This window comes from Rhagoletis pomonella, unplaced genomic scaffold, assembly GCF_013731165.1.
Source record: "Rhagoletis pomonella isolate Grant_MI unplaced genomic scaffold, Rhpom_1.0 Rhpom_scaffold_00004, whole genome shotgun sequence".
Classification (NCBI taxonomy): Eukaryota; Metazoa; Arthropoda; class Insecta; order Diptera; family Tephritidae; genus Rhagoletis; species Rhagoletis pomonella.
This window is the reverse complement of record NW_023458558.1, coordinates 27,605,364-27,625,121: the sequence shown is the minus strand read 5'-3', so window position 1 is coordinate 27,625,121 and position 19,758 is coordinate 27,605,364. Positions and strand designations below refer to the sequence as shown.

Here is a 19,758-nt window from a genome sequence, read left to right as displayed (position 1 = left end):
ATCTAAGAACAGAACACGATTCAAAGGGAAATTTCATCAAAATTTCAAACTTTTTATGTAGAATTAGTGTTAGTTTCAAGTCGTCCAAAGAATACTGTTGATTTTCTTGAATTATTTTTTGCCGAGGGTTGGCTTTCCCAATTTCGTTCCATATAAAAATAAATTTGTTGATGCGTTACACTCTGAAAAAGAGTTTAGTTTTGATGGAATTTTTTGAAATTGTATTAATTTTTGTTAACTTTGTGTAAGCTTTGAAATTTCTACTTATGTGGTTTCCCTTATAGGTCGAGCTATATTTTAAAGGAGAATTATTGAACAAATGAACATGATTTGTCGTCAATATCACTTTGAATTTGGTTCTATTATTTTCACCGCAACTGTACCTACATGCATATTAGATGAAGCAAAAAAAAAAAAACTGCAATGCGACTGCAAACTGTCTCAAATATTTGTATTTGGCATCTTTTATTAGGCAGGCTCAAACTCTTTGAAGTAAAATTTTGTTGTCGTGCAAATTTTTGAATTCCTCTAGTTTTTTTAAAAAGTGAGAAATTTGGATTTGCTTGGCTTTGTTAGTCATATCATTTTATCTCGGGGTGTACAACGGTACACATAAATTAAGGAACTCCTTTATTTCATTGGAAAACTGTTTAAAAAAATCCTCTCATGTAAAAAACGCTTTTATTTTTAAATGTTTTTTGTCCGACCTTATCTGGCTAGATGCAATAGTCACAGATCTAAGATCCCTTATAGGTGTCTGTTCTATTCTGCAAGCCTCACTTTGGGAAAACCCTTCCTAAATCATTCAGTTAAACAATTTTTTTGCGACATCCGTTCCAGCCATCTGTAAAAAGGAGGGCTCTCGAGCGTACGGAGAAACTATTATGGAGAAACTTGATTTCAAAATTTTTAAGGAAAGTGACTATCGGCTTAAGGAATTAGGAATTCGCACAATCCACATTCCCAAGGACCTAGATCTAGTTGAATCTGTGATATCTTCTTATAGCTTAGGTTTCGGTTCTGGCAAACCATTTGCATTATTTCGTTGACTTTTCCAGTGTATGTCCGAAGAGAGGGAGGTACAAATTATAACACAAAATTTCCGCAACGGAATCGAGCAAACCACTCCTGGCTCCGGCATTTACTCACAGCATTCTCACCGTACAGAGTACACAAATTTCGACTTTCTTATTGTAAAAAGATATTATATAGCGTATTGGCTGTATGCAAGAAAATCGTCTTCTGTTGATTTCTGATTTTCCCCTGTTGTAAATAACCCCGAATCTATTTGAAGGTCGCTGTACAATTTCGAGCTCAAAATGTTTGATTAACCATGGGAAAATCATTGAGATGACAGCATTAAGACAACACGTGTTGACTTCGGAACTTTTCAATGTTTCACATTAAGCCAGACTGACGGTCGTTTTGACTAGCACGGAAATGACCTTACCACTTGCACTTGCCACAATTTTGAACTTCACATATTCTAACTCAGGACCACTCCCCCAAAATAGTCTAATCGGAAATACCATCGTTCCAAGACCGATTCAGTTGAGTCTGCTTCAAAGACACCGTGAAATATGAGCGAAATCGGACCAAAAAATAGGTTTTTAAAATATTTCGACCCTTCCGTCACCTAGCAGATTAATTTATTTTATATGTTACATTGTTATCTGGTTCTGAGCAAAGTTTGAAGTTTCAAGTCTCTATCTAAAAAAAAAAAGACGTACATAAAGGTTTACAGTTAGAAATGATTTCGACTGCTGAGTGGAAGATCGACCTATCGCGGCAGCCAGTTCGACAACACCCTGTCGCAAAAAACTTTTTAGAGTTCATTTCAAAAACGCCCTATCTCAGCAGCCGATTTAAAAACCGGCCTACAGTGAGATAGGGTGTTTTTGAATCGAGTTCTGAGTTGGGTGTTTTTTAATAAAATTTTGAAATAGGGCATTCTTCAAAAGTTATTTGAGATAAGGCGTTTTCGAACTGGCTGCCCAGATAGGTCAATCTTCCACTCAGCAGTCGGTTTATTTCTAGAAAACTTTCATTCATAACTCCCCGAATTTTTCTAATGCATTGCCTTCAAACCCTAACAATATTAATTAATTAATTATTTGTTAAAAATGTTTCGTACGTATTTCTGCTCAAACTTAAAGTTACAGAAAATTTATATGATAACATTGCTACTTAAATCTAGATATGTACTTAATATGTAAATATGTACATTAGGGTGATCAAAACTAACTAACCCAACGAATTTATGGCATTAAAAGGACACATTCACTGAAAAGAAAAGTCTCCCATTTGCAAAAATTTTATTTCCAATTTTAAGAGGTGTCGGTGGGCATTTGGAATTTTCCATGTAAATAACAATATACAAGAATTGGTTTTCATCAAAAATGTTATATGTATCTATTGAACCGTTTGAGAAAAAAATTGTACATATACTTGTAGGGCATTGAATTTTCTAAAAAATGGCTCGAAAGTTGATGGTCTAGAGTCTAGACATATGAAAGTCGAGAAACGCAGTAGGCTGAACCGCCTGCAGACGGTCGTTAACTAAACACGTATTTACTGCACCTATAATAATTTTTTTCTATATTCGAAAAGCAAAATCTTTAGAAAAAGCGTAGGTTTACGACGGTGTAAATTTTAATCCGTTGCGTCAATCCGTTTTATTTTAATCGGCAGTTGAATCACAGATTGTGAAAGACTCGGTTAAAATTAATTATTTCTTGCTATTAAGTAATTTCTTAATTAAAGAAATTGTTTCTTTTGAAACATTTTTTGATACAAAAAAATTCAGTGGGTTTCGTAGTTAAAAACACAGTATTTTGATACAAGTTTTATAATTATGTCACCATTCGAAATGGAGAAAATTGCTTTCGAACACAGACCGGCTTGCCGACATATAAAAACCCTGTTTACATTTTTGACCGTCTGCAGACGGGATTGCCGGTTCGTGGGTCAACATTGTGTAAGAGAAAGCTGAAAATACGTCAAAGTATATCGGCGAGCCCGTCTCCAGACGGTCTTGGTTTTTCTCCCCTGTAGGAAAAACTTACTGTCACAGATCGAAACGGACATCATTTTTGGATTTCTCGTGCTAAAATCACCTGAATTCCTGAATTTTTCAACTCATACAAAAATTGGCCTACTAGAGGGTTAAATATTCATGCTTAATAAAAAAGTTACTCTAAAATGGTGCAAAATGTGTAGAAAATGTTGATTCTAAATTAGATTTGTCAGAGAAGAGAGAGTTTTAATCAATTTATTAATTAATATTTATTATTATTATTAATATTTATTCTGGTTAATTATTCATAAATAGCAAAATCAATAAAATATTTAAGACTCTAAATTGCTTCTAGATAACCAAATTCAGGCCTACAAGAATATGTCGAGAACAAAATTTGCGTCTAAAACGGTTCATTAGTTACATATAAAATTTTTAATAAAAACAATTTTTTTTTTACAGTAAATAGGTCCTTTTAAGGCCATAAATTCGTTAGTTCGTTGTTAATAAAATTTATATAATATTTATATACTTTATTCATCAAATAAATACATATTTATTTCTTCAATATTTTCAAGCGTATATTGACAACCAAAATATGTATGTATTATGCATTTTACAGTATAGCTCACACTCGATATAATTAATTAATTTTTGAATACATAACAAATGACCATGAAGTGGTAATAATTTTATTTTGTAGTAATCAATTTATTTGCTTGTATACATATCTTAATTATTGTGCACAATAATTGAAATTCAAACAAGTTTTTATACGAATTGTTACAATGAAACCATGGACATTAATGTGGATCGAAAATCCGCTTTTTTAGAATTTTGATTGGTAATAGCAAGAATATGGTTGATTATCCTCTGAAAATAATCTGTGTTATATTTGACAATTTTTGCTCCATATCTTAGGCTCGCCCAAGTCCAAGCCCAAGATTCAATTTAGCGATAGCGAATGATGAAATCCGCCTACATTGTCGAGTAGGTATCGTAATTTTGTGGTTTTTGGTAAAAGTAGTAGATGGAATGCAGTAATCAGTATCTGTCGGTATCGGTATGGGCGCAATAGTTCCTAAACGGAGTGGTCCGACGTGCCGTGATTCCTGCTATCCTGAGCCCTAGGGCTGCAATAACGGATATCTCTCGAGCAGTTACAGCGGAGGTATAATCAGAATCGTATTTAGAGCTCCAGTTGGTGAAGAACATAGAGCCCTGCTTATACATAACACCGCATTACTTTCTACCATTTTTGGAGTTGCGTAAGTGCAGCTGATTTATTAAGGATAGGCCAATAGACTAGGGATACCTGAAATCAAATTTTTAATGAGTTAAAAACTGAACAATTTTTCATGTTTAGAACTTATGTAAATATTTTAATTCTCAAAAACGTAAGCTTAGCTTTTATTTGATTTAAAATGTGTATCTAGACCTTAAACCACATCTCTTCGACTTTCTCTAAATTATGTACATACATATGTATGTAAATATATTTAGATTTTCAGTTTGTAACTCGAAACGGTTACCAAAATATACACATGTAATCATAAGTTGGCGTGCCTAAAAATTATTGTAAATATCAATTTGGAGTGAATAATCTTATTTCTGAAAATTACCGTTATATGGGAGGTAGGTGTAATTATTTTCCGATTTTGCCTATTTTCAATACCATCCGTCCTACGCCCGAAAGAAGTAAATTAACCAAGTTTCGTTAAGATATCTAAATTTTCACTCCAGTTATCATTGCTTAATCGATTTCGCTTTTCATTCTGATCATTTATGTATACGTTTGTCTATATCTATCCCGACTCGTTTTGCCTGTCACAAACAACCGTTATGTGAACAAAATTCGCTCGGGTATAAAAATCGGGCTTAACTGGCCTCTTTCAAATTTTATAAGATTTCATAAAAAAATTCACCGAATTGAGTGAAAAATGAAGACTCCAGTGAACTGTGATCACCAAATCCCAGTTTTGAGCCACTGTACGTCGGAAGAACAATCGTCTTTCGTATCATCGAAAGTTATTCCCTGTTTTTCTCTTGGAAATTTTTCGCAAATTTTAATCGCTATTAAGCATTAAAAAATCTACTTTCTAGTAATTAATTTATGGTTGCAACAATACCAACTGACAATGGCGCATCCTATGTTCATGCAAATGTATATATTATATGCAATCGTATGCACACAGTTGCGACTGCTATCGCCTCTCGTAATAGTTTTGTACATAAAATGGTAAACAAATACTTGAATGTACTCACATACATATATAGGTATGTATATTTTTCGCGGTACATAATACATATGTATGTTTGTGTGTACATCCACTTCAGTTATGCAGTGCAATCTAGTGAATACGCCCTAAGAGTTTATTTGATATTATTGTTATTATTAGCATTGTTGTTCTTATTTGTCAACTATTTAATTATACATACATACACACGAATGTATAAAGGTCTACATATAGCTATGAATACATATGCATTATTTTCGATTCTTTGTGACAAAATGTTGCAACAAAATGCATTCATGTAAAAGGGACAAAGTGCAAACAATGCCAGCCCCAGCAAATTGCATGCTACACTAGCATTAAAATGCAGCATATTGTAATTTATTGTAATTTTATTGTTGTTACACTATATTTACATACTGGTTTTAGTTATTGCTATAGTTTTTGTTGCTGTTCGTACTTTTACCTTGGTACGGGCATTTTTGCAGCTTTCATTGTTTACAGTGCGTAGTGTAAATAAGCATAACTGTATTAATTGCCACAAAGTACTGGGTGTAACTAGAGTCACACTACATACACAAAGCTATTGGCTCACCCGGAAATGGATTTTGCGCTAACCCTGCCTCAGGAAACAAATACATACGTACATACATACATACATATCTATGACGGGTGTTACATTTGATTAAAATTTAAAATGACTCATATACATATGTGAGCAGTTGACTGATTATCAGGGCAATTCTGGCAACTGTCTTTCAACTCACCACAGTCTCTCGAAAGACAAAAAAAAATATTTTTTATTAAAAAAATATAAAAAAAAACAAACAATATAAAAAAAATTTAATAAGATCTTAAAAATTAAATGAAGAAAAAAATGTTTCTTAAAAAGAAAAGTAAAATATAACAAAGAGAAAATAAAATTAACGAAAGAATAACAAATTGAATGCAAAAAAGAAAACATAAGCAAAATAAATGTCTAAAACCTTAGTGAATTTAATAATAGAACGACGAAGAAAGAAGTTTGGTATCGATATATACTTACACTGCGAAAAACAGATTTATTTTTTTTTAACGAAATAGGCAGTCTAAACAAGGTCACGGGTTAATGAGCGATGAAATGGGAAAAACCGGAAAAATATTTCGGCATGGCGAGGTTTAATATAATTTTTTTTTGCTTGTCACTGATTTTATATTTTTCTCGTAGGACAAAAAGGCACTACAAAAATAAAACTTGTGTGGCGGTTACAGGTTGTGGTCTCTCAAAAGTTCCGACTACATACACTCATGGTCAATATAATAGAAACGCCTTATTTTGACCAGCTTTGGCTATATTTCTTCTGTTTATTTGTTTTGTTTGTTGTACTAAAATTTAATGTGTTACAAAATTGCATGCTGAAAAAGATTCTAAATTTTAATACAAATATTCAGAATGTTTATATTTTTGCACAAGTTTGGAATATAAACTTATATGGTTTCTCTTAGATATGAAATGGCAATGATAAAGGTGTAACAATCAAAAGAAATCTAGTAAAAACTGGTCACAATAACGCTTTTATATTATTTCGGCCATTGGTGTATATGGTTATAGTTATGAAAGCTGGATGTAGTCACAGCACTTGTCGCTTTCAGTTACGATTGCCGCGGAATGAGCCATGTGTAAATTATATGTATGTATGTATGTATGTGCATACAAATGGGAATAAAATGAAAGTTAATATTTCGTTCATATTTGCCAACTTATTCGCGCGTGCAATACTTTTAGTTTATTATTTTTGAATAAAATAGCTCCAAATGAAATTTTGCATTCGTTCGTAAATTCATAACAGCGTTAAGTATTTTAAAATACGAAAATATTATTTCAACAAGTTCTTATATATGTATGTACATATGACCTCTATTATATATGTATGTATAAATTGATATGCATGCGCTTCTTTATTGCACGTTTTTAAATGTTTCTAAGTATGTACGCATTTACTTTTTGGCGAAATGTTGTTGGGATTGCAAATACCCATCAGAAATGTAAAGAGAGCAGGTCTCACGAGTTATTACATTTTTAGACAAAAACGTGTTTTGGTCGAAAATGGTGGTCCACCTATCTTATAAAATGCATTATCTTCAGTTTTGTATAAATTACAAGATTCCATCGCGAAATTGTATTGAAATGAAAACTTAAAAAATGTTTACACTAAAAAAGTAAAAATTAACCATTCATACCCGTAGTTGCGTATGTAAAGTATACGCCTCGTATGCCTTAACTTAAAAGCCATATTATTAAAAAAACCGACTTCAACTCTCATACAAAAACAAAATATATATATATATATATATATCTCATGATCTACAGATCGGATCTTAACCAGATTAGTATGGGACCACCTCTGAGACACTACCTTTCCGATGCGAAATACCGACCGAATTATCGAAATCGGTTGACGTGGTCCAAAGTTATGCGGTAACATACATAAAAAATAAATAAAATATTCCGACGAATACCTCCTCCTTTTTTGAAAGTCGGGTAAAAAGTATTTAAATATTGGCGTTTATTATATATATATATATATATATATATATATATTTTATATTATTTTCTTCTTATACATATAAAAAAATAATAAAAAAATAAAAATTAAAAAAAAAGAATAAAAATTAAAAAAAAGAATAAAAAACAATAAAAAGTGGTTAAAATGGAGTCTTAGTTTCATTAATTTTATTACACTAGATTTGTTCGTTTTGGCAACAAAACACTTTCATCGTTTAATTTTAACATTTTGAAGTAACTTAAATTATTATAATAAAAAAAATCGTAAAATTTCAATAATAACAAAATAGCTGTGACCGATATTCTGCATGGGACCATTTTTTTCGTGGTGTACTTTTGAAACTTCACAGATATGTTGTATTTGATGCCAACGTCAATGGTCTCTAATATTTACGTTCCATTTAAAAACTTACTAAAGTTATTAAAAAAAACCATTACGATTTTTTCGTGTGACAATGACAAAAAAATTAGTAATTTCGGAACTTTTCGCCTACATAAAAGTTTTAAGACTAAAATTGTTTAAATACTTGATTTATTTTTTATTGTACTTGTTTCTGGAACTCCACTGCTTGAAATAAATGCAAAAAGTATGCTTTAGCGTTTTTTTCAGCCGACAGAAGCGAGTGACCCTTCTCGTAAGATTTGCTCATATACACAAACATATGTATGTGCATACTTGGTACATTGACTTCACGCTGTAATGAAAAAATATATGTACATATGTATGAATGTACACTAGGGTGGTCCAAAAATATATGTGAAAATGTAAAATCGGAGTTTTAAAGCTCACACCCCTAGAAGTGCTATATCGAAAAAACTTTACTTTTTTTAATTTGAAATCAAAAAATAGTTGGAGTTGGCTTAAACCGCTAAAATTTTTCCATATTTTTTTTTATATGGGAACAAAAATTTTGTAGAAATAGTATAGGATGCTTGAAAATCAATATTTGTCGATGTTAGAATTTTTTTTCTCTTCAGGAGACTACCAATAATAATATCCAATTATTTATTTTACCTTTGTTTTAATACAAAACATTTGTTATGGGTCCCCCATTGTATTTTCTGAGGTTTTTAGGGGTCTTAATAAAAATTATTTGTTTATACCATTTCTACGAAAAATTGGTTTTTTTTTTCATAAAAAATACATGGAAAACTTTGAGCGCTTTGAGCGACATCTAAATATTTTTTGATTTCAAATTAAAAGAAGTAAAAAAGTATGAATTCGGGCGAAACCCAATTTTATGCACGCGGCGCAGGTATCAAATATCATTAATTGGAGTAAATTAGTTTCCTCAGTTATTAAAATTTCAGAGTTTTGGTATTTCTCAAATTTACCGTTATACGGGAAGCGGGTGCAATTTGAGTGCCATTTGAATTATTTTCAACGAATTGCTTTTCCGTATCAAGTTTATTAAGTACACTGACTTTGGTAGAAATTGATAAACCTGTTACCGAGATACACATATGTGTAGGTGTAAGTGGGCGTTGCCATGCCCATTTTTCAAAATTTCTTTAAATATCATTTTCTGCTAAGAGGACATTACCTACATCGACTTTGAGTGAATCAGCTTAAATAGTTACTAATTTAGCGCAGTTTTCGTATGTCTGTAAATTACGGTTATAAGGGAGTTAGGCGTGGTTATTGCCCGATGTCGAAGATTGTTGTCAACAGATGTCTCATCAGATCAGATGTAAGGATTGGTGAAACGACTACTGAGATACAGTATTTTATGATAAATCCGCGGGGTTACGCCCATTTTCCAAAATTTTCATAACAAAAAAATTTCGATGAGATATCTCAATTTTTGCTCGAGTTATCGTTTACACGGGCAGATGGACAGACGGACGGGCGAACAGAAATGGCTTAATCGATTTCTGAGCATTTATATATACATTTGTCTATATTTATTTCGATTCGTTTTGGCCGTTGAAAACAACCGTTAAGCGAACAAAGTTGTAATATCCCTGTGCACAAGTACGCTCGGATATAAAAATATATGTCTCGTTTTTTTCCGTATAGAACAATGCTAAGGGCAAGAGCATTGCAATTCCAACTTCACTTTGATTTGGACCACCCTAATGTACACATGTTTATCAATAAAACCTGGTTTGCTTACAATTCATTAGCGATACTCCATCTGAGATATGCAAAGCGAACAAAAATGTGTTAGTCCAAAAAAAAAAACACAAAATCTTTTGTAAAGGAATGCAAGGCTTTCTTGGCATTAATACTTTCAATTAATCTCATTATGAACTCTCAACTGCTTAAAAGTATCAATCATTTTTAATTTCGTAAACCAAACTGACTATCAAAAACTTTTGAATGATTAGCGTTTACAAAATGAATGTTAATATGCATGTACGTGTGTATGTACTATAAATACTATGAAGCGGCTGCTCCATAAACAATTAACCCTTCGTCTGACACATGAGTCCAGCCAGGCCTTTTCCATTTTCAAATTACAAAAAAGGGTACTTTAAATATAGCTAGAGGCTTGAAATTTCAGGTAGCTTACTAAAGTTTAGTGAATTACCAATCTGTAAAAAATCGTGTTGGTATCATATATATAAAGCTAGATATATAGAGATGTTGATTAATACATCACATTCGTAACACATAGGTCTGGCTGGACCCACATATATTCCTATGTAATTTTTACCTAAAATGAAAGAATGCAACCGTTTTTCAAAGTGTTCTTTTGAATTTTTGAACTATCATGGCAAGAGATGATTTGCATTTTTAACCGACTACCAAAAAAGGAGGAGGTTATCAGTTCGTCGGAATATATATATTTATTTTTTTTATATGTATGTTACCGCATAACTTTCCGACCGTCAACTTTACTACCGTCAACCGATAATTATTTTTGCATCGGAAAGGTAGTATCTCGGAGGTGGTCCCATACTAATTTGGTTAAGATCCGATCAGTGGATCATGAGATATATCTATGTATATAATATGCGAAGGCATTTTTTGTGCAGCGTAAAAGATCTGCACCGTTCGGGGTGTCAAATTAAAGCGCTTGGCCTGTAGATGTGCAAACTGGTTTTATTTTTTCGAAAGGGGTTGCCACCTGTTAAATAATTATACTCAAGTTATTTACTAATCAATGCCCTCAGATCCGCACCGTCCGTTTGATTTTCAAAAGTGAGGTACCAAATTAAAGGGCTTAGCGTGTGGATTTTCAAGAAGGTTTTACTTTTTCGTAAAAAGTTGCCACCTGTTAAGAAATTAAGCTCAAATTAATTAATAAGTTAAATCCATTATTAAATATGGGTAGCAATCGAAGTGGTTTTGAAAAGGCTTTATAACTTAACTACGTATAGGAGGGTTGCCACATGTAAAAAAAAATGTATTCAATTTTAATTATGTAAAGGAATTTGGTAAGTGAATAAGGTATCGCTATATGGATGTCATATAAAAGAGGTTTAAGAAGGTAGTAGTTTGGAAATATTTTGAATAGGGTTGCCACCTATTTAATTGAACTATTGGGTATAAGTTATATGAAATATGAGCGATGGATGTCAAATGAAAGATTTTCAAGAAATTATTGGGGGATATTGGGGGAGAAATGGCTTAGATTAATCATTAGGAATATTTTTAGAGGTTATTTAATAGGGTTTCACCTGTTTAAAAAGTTTAATTAAATGTTGGCGTTTTGACGTCATGCGGGTTCACTAGTATATATATCTATTTTTTTATATGAGAATTGAAGTCGGTTTTTTTTGCAAAAAATTACTTGTTACCTAAAATGATGTTACTCGGAGCTCGCTTGTGCTATGCTAATCCTCTTTTGACCACAGCGCTCAATTTTTCGATGGTCCGGCAATTTGTTTGGAGGATATGTTCATTATACCTTTTATATTACCCCAAGACACCAAATGCCAGCAAGCAAAACATCCCAAGCCATTAAGCTGCCACTTAAATTTTGTAAAAGTCACGAGAATTCGAGCTTTTTAACTGAAGAGGGGTAATATGGTCCGATGGAACGAAAATTAATTATTTCCAAAGCGATAAGAAGGCATATTTTTGGGAAAGACCTTATTAACATCTTCAAAAACACCATGCCAAGAAAAAAATCTAACATGGTGGCCAGCATAAATCCCAGACCTCAAAGCTATCGAAAAATTGAGCGCTGTGGTCAAGAGAGGATTAGCATAGCACAAGCGAGCTCCAGTAACATGAAAGAGCTTTGGAGGTGAGCAAAATTATAATGGGGTAATATTCCAAGCGAAATCATAGAAAACTCAGTAGAGAGCATTCCCGGACGTATGAAAATCGCTATTAAAAGCAAAGGAGTCTCCATAATCCTCTTGATATATACTTCCTAAAAGTTCAAAACTGAGTGAAGATAGTTGCCTTGCGTTTTTGCTGTGAATCACTTGTTAATTTTTCTATTTACTGGGCTTTATATCTCAGATAATAAGGAAAAATTTTTGAAAATTTCAAAGCAATCCGCTTATTATTAAAAAAGCTATTTAAATAATAAAATAAAAAAAAAACCTTTAAATTAAGTAAATATTTGAATAACTTACAATAAATAAGTTTAACTGAACAAATGTTGCACATAATTTCTATATAAATTCATACAATTTGCATGTGGGTCCAGCCAGACTCATGCGTACCGAATGTGCCAATCGAAACATGTGTCTGACGGAGAGTTAACACACAAATTGCAGCAACAAAGTGACGAGATTAAACCTGTTATTTACCAAAATTAGCCTACATTCATGCATCCGAAATTGTACGTGCACGTGTTTACATTCATAAAATAAGAAAAAATGATAATAAAGATACGAGAAAAAGTAATGCCTATTAAAATTTATAACGAAAGAGGAATTCCTGTTTCTCTTAAAAAAATATTCCGCTGCAAAGTAAAATAATTGGAATATTAGATTTAGTACGCTTTAACGGTGCCTGTGGTGAACATTATTTGCGCGGTTTTTTTGTGCAATTATTAGAAGAAATGTAAGCTTTATGAAAATTGAGATTTTTATTTATATTGCATTAGAATTTTTAATTAATTTCGATTCCTTAGTCATAAGTGGTTCCATATGTGTAGAGATAAACCAGCTTGCGAAATATCTGCTCGAATTGGAGCATAGGTATAAATAACTTCTTATAAGTGCAAGAATTTCCGTAGTGAAGACGGAAACAAGAAAAGTTTTAAAGAAAGTTGATCTAAACAAGAAACCTGCTTCTATGAGAAATTTGCATATATATAAATATTTCATTTAATTCATTCATTTCATTTTTTAAGCGATAGCAGATCATATATTAAATATAGTAGTCATTTTTTTTAATTAACTGTGGTTAAATAAGTTTACATCTTTTGTTAATAATTTATTTCCATTTCAGGTACTTGCTTCAAATATGTATTGTACTCGTCTCCATTAGCTTCGGCATCTGTCAAAAAATCTACAATTCTAACTATGCAATTCATCACCCAAGCCAGTATCAGAACGCCCGATATAAAGATCTTATCAATGTGTTTGAAGCGAGAAATTTAGAATTCGGCTTTTCGAGTGAAATGGAGCGGCAAGCGGCATTACGCGATGGGCGCTATAATCCAGATAGTCCGCTACCGATTGATGTGGATGTATATTATTCACGTGAGTAGTTCACAAAATAGTTATTTTGGAATAGAATTTTCCTAACTAGATTATTTATGTGTATGCACATTTAACGTATATTTCTTATTGCAGCGCGTGATAAGTGGTCAAAGATCTTCGTTACCATTCCACGCTTTGGTACTGGTGTGCCCTACTCGTTGGCTTACCTAACAAATGTGAAAAGGCCTAATGGCACAGAATTGCAGCCATACCCCGGTTATGACTGGCATTGGTCCCATGGCAGAGATTGCAATGGACTTACCTCAGTTTGTCGCGTGCACGTGGGTATTTCTTGAACTGTTCTTGCGTTTCGAAATCTTCATAAACTTTCTCCATTTTCAGATTGACCCTTGTGGTCGAATGTGGATACTTGACAGCGGCGAAATAAATAACATTCAATACTGTTTGCCGCAAGTGGTTGTCATTGATGTGGCGACAAGTAAACTTTTGCATCGCTATCGCCTAGCTGAGGCCCTGTTTAAGCGCAGCGTCAGTCGTTTTGTCACGCCGTATGTGGATGTTTTGGATCCACCACCGCATGGACGTTGCCAAAGCACATTCGTTTATATGGCCGATTCTAATGGTTTTGGTATAGTCGTCTATGATGTGCAGAATGGAAAATCGTGGCGCATCGAGAACAAATACACCTATCCTGATCCAGATTTTAGCACCCATACTATCGCTGGTGAAAGTTTCGAGCTGTTAGAGGGCACTATAGGTCTAACTGTAACGCCGCGCGAACTCGGCGTCGAACTCGGCGTCGAACGTTGGCTTTACTTGCATTCCTTTTCAAATGACGCTTTGGTGGCAATTCCTTTAGATGTGGTCAACAATAGTACTTTCTGGCGCACCGGTTTAGACTCGGCTATTTCCAAGCACATATTGATTGGCAGGCGCGGCATTCAATGTGGTGCTTCTGCAATGATTTCTAATGGCGTACTTTTGTGTGGACACTATGCGCCTATTGGACTCTTTGGCTGGAATATTCGGACGCCATACGTAGCGGTAAATCGTTTGCTGCTAGCCGAGAATCCAATTACATTACAATTTATTAGTGGTTTGAAAGTGATTACCAATCCAAGTGGCAAAGAAGAGGTGTGGATGCTGTCGAATCGTATACAAAAGGCTTTTACCGGCAGCATTAATTACAGTGAGATTAATTTTCGGATATTGCGGTGTGGTCCTGATGAATTGCTGCTGGGTAGACCCTGTTAATTGAATTGGATAAAAAGAAGTTTACTTATTTAGTAAACGTACTTAAATAGTTTGATATATTTAAACTAACCTTTGTACAAATGTAGCTTAAGGGTTCCAAAATAGTAAAACATCATAGTTTTTATAAAACATTACTTTAATCTGCATACATAACTACTAAATAGCATTTCGCATTTTCAATTATTTTGGTGTTAAAGCATAAATTTCGGACATATATCTTTTTATCCGACTTCAAAAAAAAGGAACCAAGGTTATCAATTCATCAGAAAAGGGTTTTCCGGTTTTATGATTGATATGTTTATTTCACCGAAATGGAACCTATTTTGTTCTGTTGTACAAAAATAGTTTTCTTTAAAAAATGACGGCCCGTAACCCAGAATCTGATAACGGGGACGTCTTAGCGTTAGAGTCGTTTCAAATTGCCCATAGCAGCCTGCCTATTTCTCATTACATCCATATTCAAACCTCTCTCATCACATCGTCGGTCGGGTTTAGAAATTTGAGTACCAAGTAGAGACAGTGTAGAGTAGAAAGTTTCGATCGGAGAAACAGTTAATATGAACAGTTTCTTCAAGAGTAGTAGTTCATTACCCAGTCTACTTAAGTTCAAGAGCCGAAAGTAATTATCAAAGGGGTCTCGTTGATTCCATTTCACCCAAAACAATGGATCTCAAAACAGCCCAGACATCATTTACGTATTCAAAAGCTGGATAATAAAATTATTGGAGTCTTATATTCCGTACCCGAGATAGGCCATACTTGTTTCCGGATAGAAAAGGATCATGGGTCACACTATAAACAAGCAATTTTTTATTTACACGCTGACTGCATAATCGTGTATGTCTTTTAGAAATATTTACTGCCTAGACACAAACAAAAATTTTAACAGGGCTGGATGGTAAAACAAAGTCTCTGTTAACTGATTGGGTAGCGTGGTACCAACGTCTTATATGTATGTAGAAAACTATGTAAACCGAGAACATTTCCCATAGTGCCTGCTGCCTTCACGATGAACAAGCTGATCAATTTTTAGGAGGAGGATTAGGGAGTAGTAGTTAATTATAAGTGCCGAAAAGGCAGCGAACTGCCACAAATCCCTTTATGTATTGGCAGGGAAATTCCCTTAGTAGCTTTTACCCATACTCAGGATATTGTAGAATAATAGTGAACGATACTTTGCAATTAAAAATTGTTGGAAAAAAATTAGTGGCGTGTGTCGCCTTGATGCTGGGGGAGACGATGGATACTTTGGGTAAAGGGGAAATCATACGTAACAATATCTTCATCTATTCACACAGTCAGGCGGCACTCGAAGCGCTTGACTCGACCACAATCAACTTAGAAACCATATCGGACTGCTATAGACCTCTAAACGAGATGGCTGAGCAATCTGCTCTTCACTTGGTAAGGGTGGTGCACCCTTGCAAAAGAAGGCACGTCCGTTCCAATTCCGCAGCCCTGGAAGGGTTTGGGCATGCCGGTCGCTACCTGCAAGATCATTATACGTGATCTACATATATCTTAAATACTTGCAGTAATAACTACGGAACCTATGTGGCCAAAATGGAACGAGAAATGGTCGAAAGGTTTTCTCATGCTGGGCAGGAGCGAATTAGTCACAGAACAGCCAGAATTAATGCACCTGCTATGCGAATGTCCGGCACTATGTAAAAGAAGGCAAACGTTCATGGGTTCAAAAAATGACCTATTTAATAGCCATAGCCAAAGTGGGAATAAGGCAATTTTTGAGTTTCGCAGACTTCGCACGATGGTTTGAGTAGGAGAGATAGCACCATATGCGTGGTATCACAACGGGTCCGCAATTACTGACCTAGGTGTGCTAGTGGGGTTACTGGCAGCCACTTCAACCTAACCTAACCTAAAGTCTCTTTTAATAGTATATAAAGAAGCTGCTTCCGCAACACTATTACTTAATTCCACTTTGTGTCAGTTGGGAAAAAGGAAACTTGTGACCAATCCAGGTTTTAGATAAGGCAACTTACTCTCCTCCAACTTATTCAATCCAAATCGCAAGGGCTTCGTCTGTAAATAGCAAAAGCACTTTCCCATTCTTCTGTCACGGGTGGGACAAAAAAAAGAACCTGCTTTTTGGAGCAGATATATTTTATAGAAACTTTTCTGTGTGAACTTGATGTCTTATAATAAATCCAGGAACCAGGAACACAAAAAAAGCAAAAGCTACAAAAAAATGATGGCTTTATTTAACAAAAAATGCGAAATTCCGGGTGGGACAACGTTTGCCACGGGTAGGATACGTACGAATTTTTATATGAAAAGGAGCTTTTAGTTTGGTCCATATATAAAGATTAGTTATTAAAAAATATAAGAAGCCAAGTAGGGGTTAAATTCACACACATTTTTTTCTTAGGATGGTGCTTTTTGTATAGAAGAAAATGCTTAGCACCGTCAGTAAAAAAAATTATTAAAAATAACCGCGATTTCCTAGCGTCTCAATATTTTCACCTTTACCTACTTAAATTTAATGGGCTAAAAAACTGCATACCTAAAAATTCTGAACAAAAAATTTAAAATTTTTGTATTTGTCAATGTTTGTTAACATTTTATTTTTAATATATTTATTGAGCTTTGTACCACGATTGTTTATTGGGAAAAATTGAAATTGATATTTAAAACTTTTGGGTGTAATTTTTAAAGGTTGTTGAATTTTTTTAATTTTTGCAAGAAGTTTGAAATGTGGATTTATGTGGTTCTGGTTAGGTTATGTGCTAGACTTTTATCAAAAAAAAAGAACTGTAAACATTTGATTAATAAAATAAAAAGCCAAAACTGGTCAATATGTAACTTAACTTAATCGGCTGATACAAGGGTATATAGATAATGGACGAGTCCGCGCATCCCCCACCTCCCTGCTTCCACCTCAACAAACAAATAAAGCTTATCAGCCCTGTAAACCTACCTCTGACAACTGTCCCACACATAGCTGTCACGGGTGGGACATGCTTCTCTCTTGAATTATTCTTATCTAACAACGTGGAAATGAATTTCTAACATTATGTAACAAACACAAAACACAACCTCAACTTATGTAATTAAATATAACAGCTTTAAGCTTTTTTTGTCACGGGGGGACAAGACATATGCTGCTTAATAATAACTCGTAATGTAGATAAAGCAGTCACACAATTTAATATATTTATTTTTTATTTTATTTTATTAAAAGCAGATGAGTTCTAAGTATATTTTTCTTACCAAACACTTGAATTTGCATTCAACACAACTTACTTTAAACTCAATCAAAAAATTTACTTAGAACTTGATTTCAAAACGCTTTAATTTATTATTTTTTGTTGATTCAAGATTTTTACGAATGTCTTATCCACACGTTTGTTAGTTTTATAAAAAAAAATAACTTTTGTACTGAGGTTCACTTTCTCATGGAACTTCCCACATATCTCCCTCCAAAATCACAATAAACTTTTCAAATTGGAGTTGCACGCAGTAAACATAATAATATATGCACGTATAAAAAACAGCAAATTACAATAGGAATGTCTACGCGTATACATACTTTTTAATTAAATTCGAGATTCTAAGGCATGCAATTATTTGTTGCATACTTCGCAGCGCGCATGGACTTACTCATTTAGCTTAGCTTACATTATGGCGCATTCGCCTGCAATGTTTAGAGTATTTGGAAGTCAATGCAAAAAGCCAAGACACCTGCGAAACGCATTAATGCATTTTCTTTTAAGTGATTCAGGGAACGAAGAAAAGTGCGCGACCAAACGAAAGATTCTATTTAAAAGGGAAAAGTCGCGGGATGACAACGCGGCGCAGCTGTTGGCTGTTGCGGGTGCAGAATATACTTAGAATTGAGGCAATGAGAAATTAAGCAAAATGCAGTCCAGCAAAGAAATGCAATAACAGAAGGAGAATGGAGTAGATAATTTACGCTAAATGCTGACTCATGCAAATTAAATGCATTTCTGGTGTTATTTCGTGAAATATTTGCATTTGCATTTAAAATTTTTATTGCCGCAGAAAAGCGGTATCAGGCTGACACGCTAATGCGAAAACATACAAACACATCCATTGAAGCTTATAACTACGCACATAAATTGAAAGTTGCTGAGCGAGGAGTGTTGGCAGGCTGAATGCAAAGGGGGCAGAGCAAGATAATGCATTTGAAAATGGTAGATAAGGGAAGAAAATAAGTCCGCAGAAGAACCACGAAACGTAAATTAATTAAAAATTCACGATGCGCACAATGTAAGTTAGGAATAAAGGAGTAAAGGATATAACGTTGTGGGTGGTTACTGAAGGCAAAAGCAATGACCAGAAGATGACCAAAGTGTGTGCAGCTGACGAGCGGTGCGCTAGGAGTAACTTAAACAAATGCATTGCAGTGAGTGCGTTGCCAAGCTGTAATCGTACCAAGGTCACCTTTGAGCGCGCCACACTAAGAAGATTTTGTAATTTGTATGTGGGTACATAGTACGTTGCTTTCTGTGAAAGTAAGAAAGTAGTTGTTGAGAAGAGTACTTGTAGGAGTTGGTACTTAGTTGGTTGGGTAAATGTGGGATTTCGCTGGCAATAGCTTTCCGTTGTGGTAATGCGTTCAAAGCTCCAAGGCTAAAGTGAATAAAACTATGATTGAATTAAAATTGTCATTTACTTGGTAGTTGTGTGGTATTTGGCAATTGTTGCGTAGCTACTTTTACGTGTCGTTTAACATTTTCTGCAAATTCAAAATTTTTGTAAGTAAGGGGCTTTGCTTACTCTTGCATTTAGAAAGTGTGCAAGAAATGTGTACGAATATGTGCTCAGTTGTAATGATTGGATAACTAGTTTCGTTTACACTCATTGTTAGTATCATCAAAAGTGAGCACTAAAGTGATTGGTTGGTAGTTTTTAAGGCGAGACTTAGAAAGTTTTGAATAGTATGATTTAGTGAGTGAAATGCGGAAATTTTGAGATTGCATCTCTACCGGTCCAGCTTATGAATGATCTGCACAAGCACTATAAAGCCTGGAAAGAAATTCTACTAGAGGCATTCCACACTATTTCAATTGGTCAAAAACTAGAAAAAATTTTGTTTCCAAAAGTTATACAACATCCACGCCGACTCCGAACGGCGATTGCATTTCTCTGAG

At 34.1% G+C, this 19,758-nt stretch overlaps 1 protein-coding gene across 1 annotated transcript in view; it reads left to right on the top strand.

Annotated features, from left to right (window-relative positions):
* Positions 1-14,715, top strand: part of LOC118738181 (major royal jelly protein 1-like) — a 45,334-nt gene extending 30,619 nt beyond the window's left edge. Inside the window, exons 3-5 of the mRNA XM_036469105.1 lie at positions 13,155-13,408; positions 13,502-13,689; positions 13,751-14,715. Of these exons, the coding sequence (XP_036324998.1) occupies positions 13,155-13,408; positions 13,502-13,689; positions 13,751-14,623 (1,315 nt within the window). The 3' untranslated portion in view covers positions 14,624-14,715. The remainder of the gene's footprint in view (positions 1-13,154; positions 13,409-13,501; positions 13,690-13,750) is intronic.
* The last annotated feature ends 5,043 nt before the right edge of the window (positions 14,716-19,758 follow it).